Source organism: Rosa rugosa, chromosome 6, assembly GCF_958449725.1.
Source record: "Rosa rugosa chromosome 6, drRosRugo1.1, whole genome shotgun sequence".
Lineage (NCBI taxonomy): Eukaryota > Viridiplantae > Streptophyta > Magnoliopsida > Rosales > Rosaceae > Rosa > Rosa rugosa.
The window spans coordinates 37,407,267-37,422,714 of NC_084825.1; the positions used below are offsets into that span (position 1 = coordinate 37,407,267).

The 15,448-nt window shown below is 36.7% G+C and overlaps 1 protein-coding gene across 1 annotated transcript; it reads left to right on the plus strand.

Moving 5' to 3' along the window:
• The first annotated feature begins 1,521 nt into the window (after positions 1 to 1,521).
• LOC133718579 (L-type lectin-domain containing receptor kinase IX.1-like) lies at positions 1,522 to 3,521 on the plus strand. Its single transcript, XM_062145440.1, has one exon. It carries the CDS (start codon positions 1,522 to 1,524, stop codon positions 3,439 to 3,441), a length of 1,920 nt encoding a protein of 639 aa, XP_062001424.1. The 3' UTR covers positions 3,442 to 3,521.
• Positions 3,522 to 15,448: the final 11,927 nt, after the last annotated feature.

The window sequence follows — 15,448 nt, forward strand, 5'->3', positions numbered from 1 at the left end:
AGCAGAGGCTCGACATCGAGGCCTGGTTTGGCACCGGCAACCGCCTGATCGAGGCCTGAGGAGGGACGTCCGCACTTTTGCATTTGTGCGGACGTCCGCTTTTGAACGGCTCTGTTTATTAGGTCTATATAAGTAGACCATCTCTGCAAACTTTCAGCCAAAATTAATTATATATATATATATACAAATCCTATCCAGAGCGATGCCTCGCTTTGAAATTTCAAAGCGAGGTTAGGGTTTAGGGTCACTTTTCGGTCTCATATCCACATCTCGACCGTTCAGGTTTTAGGTATTAATATATAGATCATCTCTACAAAATTTCAGCCAAATTGATTATCTATAAGGTATCTAACACATTTAAATCACTGGACGAACTAAATTTGTCCAACCTGAACCGTACTAGCTTTAAGGCAGTTATCAATGCCTTAATGACTATCAATTTGACTGAAATTTTACAGAGATGATCTATACATTAATACCTAAAATCTGAACGGTCGAGATGTGGATATGAGACCGAAAAGTGACCCTAAACCCAAACCTCGCTCTGGATAGGATCTGTATATATATATATATATATATATATACACACATATATATAATCAATTTTGGCTGAAAATTTGCAGAGATGGTCTACTTATATAGACCTAAAAACTAAACGGTCGAAATGTGGATATGCTATCGAAAAGTGAGTTTATCAAGCGATCCCTTAAAATGACCGAAAAAGGGGATCCCTTAGTGAAAGGACCCTGTGTGTGTGTGTGGGTGCGCGCGCACTTACCAAGCGAGTAAATTTATCCATTCAAGTTATAGAACCCCATTAGATATCAAGTAACTCTTAATTCGTTGACAAAATTAGCCTATCACGTGCTACGCACTTGGTCTTGTTTTTACGTGATTTTGGCATAATTGTGAATTGGAACTCAATTTGAATATAAATGACAATATCAACCATTATTATTCACATTTTTTTTATCAAGGGATGATCCAATGATCATTTGTGATTTTTACCCCTTTTTACCCTAATGACATAAATAATGGAGTAGTTTCTAATTCTGTACTCCTTTTCATCTCAAGTGTTGATGTGCATGTTATTAATTTCAATACCGTCTTTGGATTCCTTTTCATCTCCTCAACACAACAAAGATCGTTGCTAAGAGGAATATATATTGATGAAATTCCATAACCTTACAAATGCAATAATGCCAAATTGGTTATCCGAGATTCTAATAGTTAGTACTGCCATAACCTATATGACATATCCGGCCATAAAATTCTTATGATTTCGTTGTTGATTCAATTAGGGATGTTGTTTATCATGTTGTCGATCTACGCTAGGTCCATAGAAAAATTTAATTCCTGCTTTGCAACATTGTAGCTAGCTAGTAGATTATTCCTAGGATGGATTCTTATTGGTTTAATTGATTGCCTAGCCCTGCTTCAAAACTCAGAATTAATCTTACATATATATATATGTAGTCTTTTTTGCTTCTTTGCTTATTACAGCTTTTCTTTCTATGCGCAATGTCTCTTAAAGCCGGCTGCAGGAAGGCAACCTTTAGTCTCTTCATTTTCATCAACTTTCTTTCTCTCTTTGCTCATCCAACTTCATTTAGTATACCTCACTTCAACCCTGATACAGAGAACATACTCTACCAAGGCAATGCCAAGATTAAGTCGGGAAATGTTGAATTCAACCCAAACCTTGACATATTTCGTGTAGGGCGGTGTACTTATTCAAAACCTTTCCACCTTTGGGACTCTACTACCAAAGCTCGGTCACTGTCAAACTTCACTACCAACTTCACATTCATGATGGACACTAATAGCCAAAATAACTTCACTGATGGATTTGCCTTTTTCCTTGCACCTTTTGGCTATCCAATTCCGCCTAACTCAGCCGGGGGTGATCTAGGACTGTTCAACATCACCAATCATTTCGAGACGTCCCAAAACAAAGTTGTCCTGGTTGAGTTTGATAGCTACACAAACGAATGGGATCCTGAGGGACCTCATGTTGGGATCAATGTAAATAGTATTTCATCGGTCGTCAATGATAGGTGGGATTTTAACGTCACGAGATCAAGAAATGTGATATCTGCACAAGTAACTTTTGATGCTAGCACCTACATGCTGACTGTGTTTTGGACATACAATGAAGCTACGAGGTATGATAATTCTCTTTCTTTGAAAATCGACCTGCGAGATGTTCTTCCCGAAAAGGTTGCGTTTGGTTTCTCAGCTACTACTGGAACATACCCGGAAAACCTTATTATATCTACATGGGAGTTCACTTCAGATTTAGATTCTGATGATAAAAGCAGGAAAGGGAAGCGTGCAATATTCTTGATAGTGGCGATAACTGCAGTTACTTTCTTCATTTTAATGCTTAGTGTGGCCTTATGTTGGCGCGTAACAAAGATCAAAAGACAGGAAAATGTTTGCTCCAATGCTGCAGTACCTTCTATAAGTAAGCATCTTGAGACACTAGCCTTTCCAAGACGATTTTCTTACCAAGAATTAGTTGCAGCTACCTTTGGCTTTGCAAATGACAGAAGGCTAGGCCATGGAGGGTCAGGACAAGTTTATAGAGGAGTCCTACAGGATCTAGGCTGCTCGGTTGCTGTGAAGCGAATCTTTGCCGACTCTGAGCACTATGAGAAAGTTTTCATCAATGAAGTGAAAATCATAAGCCGCTTGATACATAAAAACTTGGTGATGTTTATAGGATGGTGTCATGAGCAAGGCGAATGTTTACTTGTTTATGCTTACATGCCAAATAGCAGCCTTGATGCTCATCTTTTTGGCCCCAGAACAACGCTGCAATGGAATTTCAGGTACAGGATAGCTTTGGGCTTGGCCTCAGCGCTTCATTATCTACACGAAGATGCAGAGCAGTGCATCCTTCATAGGGATATTAAATCAGCAAATGTACTTTTGGACAACGATTTTAACACTAAGCTCGGTGATTTTGGGATTGCTAAGCTCTTGGATCCTCACTTGAGGACTAGGACAACCGGGGTGGCAGGGACTTTTGGATACATGGCCCCGGAATATGCTTTTCAAGGGAGAGCAAGCAAGGAATCGGACATGTTCAGTTTTGGAGTTGTGGTTTTGGAAATTGCTTGTGGAAGGCGAACTTACCAAGATGGAGAATATCACGTGCCACTTTTTGAGTGGGTTTGGCAATCGTACATTGCAGGAAATCTTCTCGATGTAGCTGATGAGACATTGGATATGGAGTTTGATCCAAGTGAAATGAAGTGCTTGCTAATTGTGGGATTATGGTGCACGCACCCCAGCAACAAGGAGAGGCCTAAAGCAGGACAAGTCATGAAGGTTCTTCAGCTGGAAGCACCATTGCCGCAACTTGCACGTGATAGGCATCATGATCATCATCAATATAATGACTCTGTACCACCTGATCGTGGAACAATCTTGTAGCTCCATCCTTGTAAAATTTTGTTGCTACATTGCCTTGAGTTTAAGAGATGAACTTTAGTTACATAGTACAGAAGCTTATATCCTCTTTGCAAGAATGCAAGAGTTAGGAACTGATTCATTTGCATTGCTATCAACTAAGTACTTAATTTCTTTGGAGAATTTGATTCTACACCCAAATTCACACACTTTTTAGATTAAACCCATCTATATGATTGTTTTAATATAAACCCAAACCTATTAATTAGGTTTATCTATAAAAAAAACCCCTATTAAATAGGATAAATATTAAAACTCATTGTTGTTAAGAATTATTAAAGCTGCCACCATCCCCAAACTTTCTGCAGATGCAACTCTTGAAAAGGTTGCACAAAGACATCGCCTAGAATTAATCAACTCTTGATTCCAGCAATTGAAATCAATACCTGGGTTGGAGGTTATGTAATCTCCACATTCAAAAGTTTGAATTATAGGTGCCCAAGTCATTCTCTGAATGATTTAGGTACAAATTGTGAACTCCCTGAATGATAGGTATCTAAATAATTTGCTTATGTTAAAACTCACACGATGTTTAACACCTGAATGATAGACAAAATTATGCAATTTTACCTATGGTTCATTCTACCTAAGTTATTTCCTGATTGATAGGTATAAATTGTGAACTCTTAAATGATACGTACCTAAATCATTTGCTTATGTTAAAACTCACATGATATTTAACACCTGTACGATAGGAAAAATTATACAGTTATACCTGTGGTTCATCTAAAAATACCAAAATTAGCAAGTGAAAGTTAATGACAAGTGTGTTGGATTATTCTATTTCATTTCCAGTGAATGAGATGAAATGAATATTCTACTAAAAAGTCAACGGTTATATTTGAGGAATATTTTACCTATTCAATCAGAAGGGTAAAATAGTCAAACTAAAAAAAGTGAAAAATCATAATTATAGACTGAATACCTATAAGGAAGGTTTAATTATGTGAATGGGTGTAGATTAAAAGAAAATATAGGAATGAGTTTTTCCTACTAAGAGCTAAAGAGCTTCATTTTTTGGGTTTTTTTTTTTTTTTTTTTTTCTCAATTTCTAAAAGTCAAATTTTGAATGATATATATATATATAGGGACTCCAAATTAAAGTTAATAAAAATCCTTTTTTGGTAACAATGACAAGAAAATCTTCCATGATATATTTGTTTGTTTGTTTTTTTTTTTCAGGGGAAGATAGAAGGTTTATTCAATCAATCGGAAATTATACACTGGGGGGACACAAACCGCAACCCCAAGAAACCGTGGTTAGTGGTTACAGATACCATCAGGCCAATGTGCCCAAATTCTAACCACAATACACCCATTTCCAAGGTTACTTTGATCATATGATCCCGAATGTCCCAGTAGTACCTAGTAGTCAACAGCAAAAGACTGCGTCCATTACAACACTGTCCAAAAAGTACTAGACCACATGTAAAGGATTGCTCGTCATCAGATCGACCACCACAGTAAACTAAAGTTGAACCAAATCGTCCTCGAGAATGACACCATTTACATGGCATACCACCTAGACCTAATCCTAGCTCAAAAGAGTAGGAACACAACCCTAACTCAAAGGAGTAGGGACTTATTAACCCTAACCAACAAACTAACTCAAAAAACAAAACCCTAACAAAAACCAAAAGGAAATCGTTGCAACCCACAATCCACCGTCAAACAACAGTCACCGGACCACAAATGACGGCCGCTGTAGCTGGATTGGTACTAGCACCATTGCTCCACCCCACTGCAGATCTGTTATGTGATGGGCCTCAAACAAGAAAATATAGCCACCGCCATAGCCATCCTCTATGTCAACATAATAGAGCGGCCTTGAAAAGCCTCCTCTGAAAACCCATATGCCCAGTCTCCTCCCGCTGACCACTATCACAGAAATCCAGAACCAACAGAGACGAAAACCAACCCTGCCTTTCCACCTAGCGCCGACCACTCTTAGGCCCACACCAGAGCCGGGGCGCCACCAGACGAGACCCCGCAACCAAAAACGAGAAAACCTAAAGTTTTATTGAAAACTTAGGAGCTCCAAGAATTTTAGATACGTCAATTCACTCACTCAAAGATCCCATATATATGATTGTATGTTAAATAGTGACTTGCAAACAAAGATATATGAGCTAATGTTGGATTTGTTGGTGATCGATTCACTCACTCAAAGATCCCATATATATGATGGTATGTTAAATAGTGACTTGCAAACAAAGATATGAGCGCATGTTGGATTTGGTGGTGATCATTTTTACCTGCATTACGTTTTTATTTTTATTTTTTATCAAATAAACAGCTCATGTATGATAACTAGTCTATTGTGAGTTGAATTCACGAAAAAAAAATTAAATAAAGTCTTTTCCCGTTTAGAGGTATGAAATCAACAAATGGTCATCCTCATGCCATTTTTTTCCTTTTGTTTTTGTTATGGTCTTCATCCTTACCAAGCAACGGAGAAATCAACAGACCAGTTCCTTATTTTGCAGTTCCTCAAGTCAATTTTGGATATGCAATATTCTCTAACCAAAACACCAACAGACCACTTTCTCTTAAAATCATACTCATCCATTGAAGCATACTGTTCCCATCGAGCAAATATATGAAACGAGGGAATCTTAGGATGTTGAAGAAATGAACTGCTCTTGGGCTCTAAAGATGCATATGCCTTCAAAATACAACAATAAGAAGGGGGGGGGGGGGGGGGGGCTATCAATTGAAAGTTTTTTTTTTTGTTTTTAATTATTATTTTTAGCTTAGTTGTATCAAGAGTAAAATAATATTGTGAAATGTTCAAAAATTGATGGAGGTCTAACTACCGATTTTGGAGGTATATGAATAGAACACTCTAAATAAAAGGTTTTTATTGATATTATTGGATGATGTTAGGGAGGTGTAGATAGCATATTGGTTATTTGTAAAAGTAAGTTAGAGGTCTATTAAGTGGGGAGGTCTAAATACCAATTTTGGAGGTATGAATAGAAACTCCCATACAATAAATGACAGAAAATGACTTGCACATTTTGTATAATTAGTAGTGACATTTAGGACCATGATTGAAAGAGATCAGTAATGGCGGAGGTAGGATTTTAAAATAGGGTGGGCTAAAAAAATATATTTTCTTAAAAGTTTAAAAATGCTTTCAGATTATTATTTTTTTCCTTAAGTTTTACAAGTAATATGTTTCATTCTTTTCTTAAATTAAACTACATTATATATTAAATAATCAATAAATAGCTAAATGACCCAAAAAATCAACATTATAAGATAGAAATTCGATAACAAAAGTTTAAGACAAAGAACACACCTACTCAAATTGTACCCCGCGCCCTTGAATAGAAGCAAAAATCTTTAATTATTGAATATGTATTGTAATTCTCAGTTGGCTATTTCTCAGAACTAATTTACTAAAAAAAAAAACAAATTTTTTATGCGACTATGCCTCTTAAAGCATAATACAAAATAAAATCAAATCAAATACTTCAAGCAAAAAAATAACATATGTATGACTAAAACAAGAAAAGAAATAACATATGGGCTAAGTTTAATAACATATCAAGCTAAGTTTAGAAATTTGAGGTGGGCTAATTTTTAATATTTAATCTGTTAAAGCATAATTAAGCTACAAATTTTAGGTTTTTTCAAAATTTGGGATGGGCTGTAGCCCAACGGAGCCCATGTGTAGTTACGCCTTTGTCATTACTATACTACCAATCCGTCGTTCAGTTTCCTCTTTTGTTCCACCAACATAGAATACTTGCAACATGAATTTTCTCTCTTTTGCTCAGGCTGGTTGTGTTGTGAATTATGGGAGAGACTGTATAAACAAAAAAAAAAAATCTTGCTTGCTTATTTTGTAGCTCGAGAGCGGGCCTTTTTTTTTTTTGTCAGATGTTGAGCCTCCTTAATTTGTTGATTCTATCAATAATGATATGCCTGCAACATTTAATTTTTTTTTTCTTTCAATATATTTTGGGTGCAGCTATGGCCACCCTATTATTTTCTTAGTTCACACTATGAACATTTCAGTTATTGAAAAATTATATTACTCAAGTGTAAAATAACTAATAAGTACACTAATTTTCTAAAATTCAATATGTAAAGAAAACTAAATACATAACTAATTAACTAAATAGAAATGCTACTTAAATTCTCATCAGTTAACATTAAGGGTGCGGCTATTGCCACTCTATTATTTTCTTTGTTCACCCTACTTACTCATTACATCCTACATTTTAATGTCAATTATTAAATTTACTTATTTAACCCATTTTCCTTTCCAACAATATCCTTATATGACTTATCCAATTAAAAAAATAAATGTTTTTAACAAAAATATCTCATTTAATTTATACTCATAAAAAGATTAAAATTTATTAAAATTTCCTAATAAAATCATAATCTGATTTACTCTCATTTTTTTAATTTTTTCTTTCAATTTCAACGTTCTCTATTTCAATCCATGTAAAAAGATTAGTAAATTTACAACTATGATCAATGAAGAAGAGATTGATTTTTTTTTTCTTTGTGTTTTAAATTTTTACTTTTGGTGTTCACAAAAAAAATATTGCAAAGATTTTGATGAAGTTAAAAATAATGGTTTTGTGAATTGAATAACGAATTAACAATGAAGAAGCAACAAAAAGACAAAAAAATAGTAATAAATTCAAATTTGGGTGGAGAAGATAAAGATTAATTTATCCAATGAGAAATTAAGTAGTCTTTGTATTTAATTAATTACTTATATATTTATTTTTTCTTACATGTTTGGATTTTAGAAAATTAATGTACATATCAGTCATTTTGCACTTGGCTAATATAGTCTTTCAATAATTCAAATGTTTGTAGGGTGAACTAAGAAAATGGTAGGGTGGCAATTGCCGCACCCTAACATTAATCTTCATCTTCTCCACCCAAATAAGAATTTATTACTATTTTTTTTGTCTTTTTGTTCCATCCTTATCGTTAATTCGTTATTCAGTTCACAAAATAATTAGTGTTAACCATGGTTCTAAAAATCGCTAAGCGCTAGTCGGGCGGTGACCAAAGGACTAGCGCCCAGACGCTCAGGCGGATGCCTAGGTGGCGCCTAGGCGGTTTTGAATTTTTATAATTTTTATTTTATTTTTTATAATATATAATTATAAAATTAAGAATATACAACAGCTGCAGCAATAATTTTAAGGGAAATGATGGAAAAGGTCACTTTAGAGAGTGAAATGATAATAAGGTCACCTAGTTTCCCACTTGATAAAAAAGTCCATTGTGAATTGTAATTAATATTATTTTAGTCCCTATAAATAATGAGGTCATGTTAAAAAATGTCAGTTTTTAATTTTTATCATTCTGATTCTGCCCCTAAGGTAATAAATTTTTATAACCTTCCATTTCAAAATCTGCGAGCTCAAATTTTCTCTCTCCTCTTTTGATCAGAAAGCTTCCGATTCGATTTGATCGGAACTCTCTTTCCGATATTCTTTCTTCGCCTCCCTCTCCGTCGGAAGCTTCTGATTTCATTTTGTGCCTCTGCGACGATCTGAAATCTCAGTTTTGATTGGTTTTGTAGCTAACGCAGCTCTTTTCTCTTTTTTCTGGATCTCTGGCTTCGTCGGTGTTCGCTTTGATCACGTTATTGTGTTCTTCTTCTTCGTCGAGTCAGTGCTTAGTTACAGTCTCTCAATTTCTTGCTCTCTCTGGTTTTCTCTGATTTTATCGGTAAGACTTCTCTCTGTGAATTTGTTCGTTTTGGATTTTGCAGTGTATTTTTGTTGTTTGTGTTAAATTGTTGAATTGTTCGTTTTGGATTACTGTGTTCTTCTCCTTCGTCGACTCAGTGCTATTTTGAATTGTTGATGATGTTTTGTGCTATTGCGGTACTATATTTTGTTCTATACTGTGATTTTTTTATCAGTTACATGGCCAGTTACATTTTTAATACTGCTGTTTTGTTCAAGAATTATCATTTATTTTGTGAGTATGATGTTGTTCTTATGTTCAGGCATTAATAGTGACTTTGACAGTGATCTGTTTGTGTTATTTTGTTGATTCCTTAGTAGTGACATGGCCAGTTACATTTATAATATTGTTCTTCTGTTCAGGCATTAACAGTTACTTTGGCAGTGACTTGTTTGTATTGATTCTGTTGATTTCCTTAGTAGTGACATGGATAGTGATTTGTTTTATTCTTGTGCAGTTATTATGGATACTAGCTATGTTGTCAAGTTTATTTATTCTGGTGAAGCAGCGACAGTTCCATTGTTGCATAATTGGTCGTTTGTTGACCTATGCAATTTCATACGCTCTCGTTTTCCGGATTTGATTCAAGGCAATTTCATGTTGAGGTACATTATTCCTCCGGATTCTACTTCATGTTTTCTAGAGAGCTAGTGAAGTTGATATGAGAATGATTTTTAGGAATTTGGTTCGTTACAATTCTGATTTTGTTGAAGTGTTTGTGACTGATTTGCCTTCTGTTAGTGAAAGCGTGGTGAGTAATACAGTGTGTGAGGATTCTAGTACCATGCTTGAGGAGAATGATTATTTGGGGTGTTATAGGGCAGAGGCACCGAAGAGTTATATGACGAAAGGTTGGGAGAGTTGTATTCATTCTGAAGGCCAAAAGTTTGAGGGTGGGGTTGTTGAGTTTAGGGATAAGCTTTGTAAGTATGCCATAGAAATTGGTTTTTCATATGAGTTTGTTAGAAATGACAAGGTTCGTGTTATTGCTCAGTGTTCTAAGAAACATTCTCAGGGCTGCAATTGGCTTGTGAAGGCTCATTTATGCAGGGCTAATGGTTTCTTTATGATTAAAAGGTTGGTTAATGTTCACACTTGTCATGGTGTGATTCGTTTGCAGAAGAGTAAGATGATGGGATCGAAGGTTGTCAAGTCTATTGTGCTTGATAAGATTCGTGCCAATCCAAACAAAAAGGCAATTGATATAGCTGATGAGATCAAGAGTGACTATGGTTTGGATGTTCCTTATCGTACAATTTGGTATGGTACGGAGTTGGCAAAAACAACCCTACATGGTGATGAAGCTGATTCTTATGCTCAGCTACTTTGGTTCAGTGAGTCTGTTATGAAGTCAAACCCTGACTCTAGGATAGTGGTTGAGTTTCATCGAGAAACACACAGGTTTCAGCGTATGTTTGTGAGCTATGGTGCATGGATGAAGGGTTTTCAATCTTGTCGACCTATTCTTTTCATTGATGCTACATTCATTACCAACAAGTACAAGGGGCAGATTATTGCTGCATCGGCAAAGGATGCGAATCAAGGTTGAATCTCCTTAATTCTTTATTTCTGGTTTTTTTGATTTTCTTGTTTTCTATTTCCTGCCATGTTCTGTTTTTTTTTTGTAATGTAAGTGACATGGTTAGTTACATAGCTACTGACATGGTCATTTACATGTTCATTGACAGTTACATGTCCAATGACTTAAATGTTCTGTGATTTGAATGACATGTCCCTGGCCATGTCACTGTCAAGTAATATGCAGTTATGTCAGCGACATGGTTAGTGACATTAACAGTTACATGACAGTGACATCATTTTTTTTTCTTTTCAGGTTTGTATCCAGTTGCTTATGCTATTGTGGATTCTGAAAATGAGAGTAATTGGAGATTTTTTCTTGAGGTTTTGGCTGAAGAGTTTGCAAAACACCCTATGAGGAGGGTGACGTTCATTTCTGATCGTCATGTTGGTCTTGTTAGTGTTTTCCCTAGGGTGTTTCCCAATAATCCACATGGATTTTGTTTTAGACATCTGATGGCTAACCTTTCTGACAAATTTCCAGCTGGTTCTTACCTTAAGGATCGGATTCCTTACTTGTTTATGTGTTGTGCTTATTCTCGCACACCAGAGATGTATGAGTTCAACATGGACATCTTGAGGAGTGAAGGCGGCAACATAGTTGCTCAGTTTCTGGAGGATCTCCCCAAGGAGAACTGGTGTATGGTTTACTTTAACGGCGAAAGATTTGGTGAAATGACAAATAACTTGGCTGAGTCTTTCAATAATTGGGTGTTGCCTTTGAAGAGTCTTCCTATTCTTGATATTAAAGATGGGATTAGAGTGAAGTCCATGGCTTCAATTGCTGCTCGGAAGCAGGATGCTCAGGAATGGTTGTCTGAGTTGTGCCCTGTGATTGAAAAGAAGCTGAAGGAGAATTTGGAAGTCGGAAGGCATTGGAGAGTGAGCAGGTCTGATACTTATGTGTATGAAGTTCACTGCCAGAAGTACAATAGCATGGTAAATTTGGAAACTCGCTTTTGTTCGTGTGGAGAATGGCAGCTGTACGGCTTCCCATGTTCGCATGCCCTTGTAGTGATCCAACAACATGGTTCTTCCCCGTATTTGTATGTCAATGAGCTGTACAAGGTGGAGAAATATCGAGAAACTTATTCTTTCCCAATTAATCCTCTTCCCTCTATTTCAAAACAAGTGCATGATTTTGGTAGAGACGCGGTGATATTGCAGCCGCCTTTGACTAGAAGACCACCGGGAAGGCCTAGAAAGAAGAGGTTCAGAAAAAGGAGCAAGAAAACCAGGGTGATCAAGTGTGGTAGGTGCGGAAAATGTGATGGCCACAACAGAAAGAGTTGTACAGCTCCGATATAGGTTGAATTCTGCGTACATGCCTTTAACGGTTACATGGCAAGTGACATAGCAAGTGACTCCAATACAGTTTGAAATTTTGTTTTGATTTTTCATTTTTTTCAATAAATGATAATAAGTGCTTGTACGGTGCTTACTCATTGGAATTTTTTTTGACTATGAGACAGTGTATATGCTTTCTTCTTTTATAAATCCTTCAGTATTCTTTGTGTCTACAGGTTTTTATTAGTTACATGTACAGTGACATAACCATTTTCTTTAGATTTACATTGATTTGTCCATTGACTTTAGTTTTTAGTTATCTTGGCAGTGACTTGTTCAATGACTTGTAGTTGGATCACTGCATATAGATTTGGTCATTGGCAGCGGAACGCTGCCGTTGCGGTGCAGCGGCACGCTGCAAATGTTAATGAAAAATAAAAAAATTAGGTGTAAAAACTTTGTTTGGTTGTTGCGGTGCAGCGGCACGCTGCAAATATTAATGAAAATTAAAAAATGAAGTAGCTACAACAACTTGGGTTTGTTAATGGTAGAGGAACGCTGCCGTTGCGGTGCAGCGGCACACTGCAAACTGAAATAGTAATATCACTTTGGCTGTGACTTCTCTAGTGACTTCGAGTTTTAATGTTTTTTGTCCAGTTACATATTCAGTTACATGCTTAGTTACATGGCCAGTTACATACATTGTCAGTTACATGGTCAGTTACTTAAGTTTTACAGTAACTTGCCTAGTGACTTGGCCAATGACATTCAGTTTTTTTTTTACTTGGCCAGTGACTTAAGCAGTTACATAATGGGCAGTATTGAATTTAACAATGACACTTTCAATTATATGCGGGCATCATATTTACATAGTCAGTGACTTGTCCTATGAATTCAGAAGATGCATTAATCTTGAATAAAAAGATTCATACAAGTCATAGTCTGAACTAAACAACAAATTTATGAAATTCTGAACTAAAGAAACAAATTTCTAAAATTCTTAATTTGCTGAGTTCCATCTCTAATTATGTACAGCAAATTTTTTGAATATTTGAGCTTTGAATTTCATTATCTGAGCTTTGGTGACTTTGTTTGGTATCTTCTCCTCTTTTGCCATTCTGTCCATGTAATACATTACAAAAGGTCCGCAATCTAATCTGTTGTCAATTAAAAATTTCAAGTTAATGATTTTGATCAACTTAGTAACAGTAATCATTTTAAATTTTTGAATATAGACTTACGTTCCTTCCTGCTGTTGGGGGCAGATTATGGCATGGTTCAAAGGGATCCTTCCACCGTCATAATTTTCCTTTATCCACCTTATTGTTCTTATCTCATCATCGCTCAAAATACTTTCAACCATTTTTAATTATGTGTGAGTGCTTTGACGCTTGTCAAATTTCATTCGGCAGCCTTGCTGCAGCATATCGTCTGCTTGATCTTTGACTGCTCTCATCCACAGCTCGACCATTTCAACCTGTATTTTTTAACAGATTATGAGTGATAGTTACATGGTCAGTTACATGGTCAGATATATGGTCAGTAAGAAGTTTCTTCCCAATTTTTTTATACTTTTAAAGCACTCCCCTGTTCCTGCTCTTCTTGGTTTCATCGAATCAAAATGCAGCCATTGCGGTATGTCCTTGTCGAAGACCAAGAGCGTGTGGTGAAATTCTTCATTATGGGTAATTGGGAAGAAAAGCATGCTGCATTTTCCCATGTTTTCGAACAGCGGCTCACACAAGTATTGATGGAGGTTTCTCACAGTTAAATGTATTGTCGAATACTATTTAAAAAAAAAAAATACATAGAACGAGTTATAAATAAACAAAGAATGAGACATAAGGATTCAATGTTTATAGAAATTGCTCGTCATACTTACCCAACACATGCTATGCATAAAAGCAGATCTTCCCAAACTTTGTGAACTTTCGTTTTGCAGTTCGTCCTTCAACAATTCCCCATAGCTATCAATCCAGTTGTTTGCTATTGGATGATCGCTGATCAACATTTTGACATCTGCCCTTGTGATTTCGCTTCCAGACTCTTTTCCCTCCCAGAATAATACGCTGCATAACATAGAATGTTGTTAGTCCAGTGACTTAGCCAGTTACTTTTCACTTGCCAATGATCTGGACAGTGACTTGGCCAGCTACATGGAAATTGAATATGATCTTGACAGTGACTTGGCCAGCTACATGGCAATTGCCATGATCTGGACAGTGACTTGGCCAGTGACTAGGCCAGCTACATGGGAATTGCCATGATCTGGACAGTGACTTGGCTAGTGACTAGGCCAGCTACATGGAAATTGAAGTCAACAGCTGGTGGGCTGTAACATGAAATATTACCTTTGTTCTGCCTTGTTCCAGTACTTCTCTAATTTGCTTTTGTTTTGGATGTCAAGTAGGTTGTACAGTTGTAGCTTTTGCCAATCTATCACTTCAATTTTGTTTTTTTCTATTTGTTCCTCGTCATCCACATAAATCGTCAAATCATGTATCAGTTCCTCCTCTGGCAGTTGTTCAGTTGTCTGTCCTTTTTTCTTTTTCAGTGCTGGCAGTCTGGTCATTTTTGCCCTCTGCCTTTGCTCTTTTACCTCGTCCCACCAGAAAATATGATGTTTTTTTTGTACTCTCTCCTTTCTCTTCGTCCTAACCACATAACAATAGAGGCCAATAGATTCTGAGTCCTCCCCTGATACGTCCTCTAAAATTGGCTTGATGAACTCAGCTCTTGTCATCTGTTCCGTATGAGGAAAGCAATTGATTGGTTCAACGTCAAAAACAGGCTGAACCTCTGGTGATATAATGATCTGATACTTCTGCGGCTTTGCTTGCATATCTTCCAAACTGACTTTTCGTGGAGGTGGAGTTTGTAATGCGCCCGGAGGTGGAAACACAAACAATGCATTAACCCAAGCAGTATTCGGTGTGCAAGCATCTTCAGTCATTCTCAATTTAACCTCAGGAGAGGTTGGTGAATGAATCTGTGCAGCTGCTTCGGCAAGGCATTGAAGTGGTGACTGATCTCCTCGGTCAGTTGAGTGTGGTGCAGCAGATGTCATCTCAGATGCGCTTGTTGTGGAGTAGGCAGGTTGTGATTGAGTCCCCTGAATTCCACCTTGAGATTTTGTGTTTTTGGAGTGCTTGCTTTCAGTTGGCTTGTCCTGAGGGGCCTTTGATTTTGGTGGAGGCTAGGGAAACTAGGTGGTGGGGGAGGAGGAGTTGAATCGTTGTCATCACTTGGACGTGCTATTGGCGACTCATACTTCTCAGTTAGTGACATCACTATGCCCTCCAATTGCTTCACTCTTTTAATCAGTGAGGCTTTCTTAATTTTCAGCACCTCATTTTCCAATAACACATCCTCC

Coding starts and splice junctions, on each gene's coding strand:
- LOC133718579 (XM_062145440.1), top strand. CDS start 1,522: ATGTCTCTTAAAGCCGGCTGCAGGAAGGCAACCTTTAGTCTCTTCATT.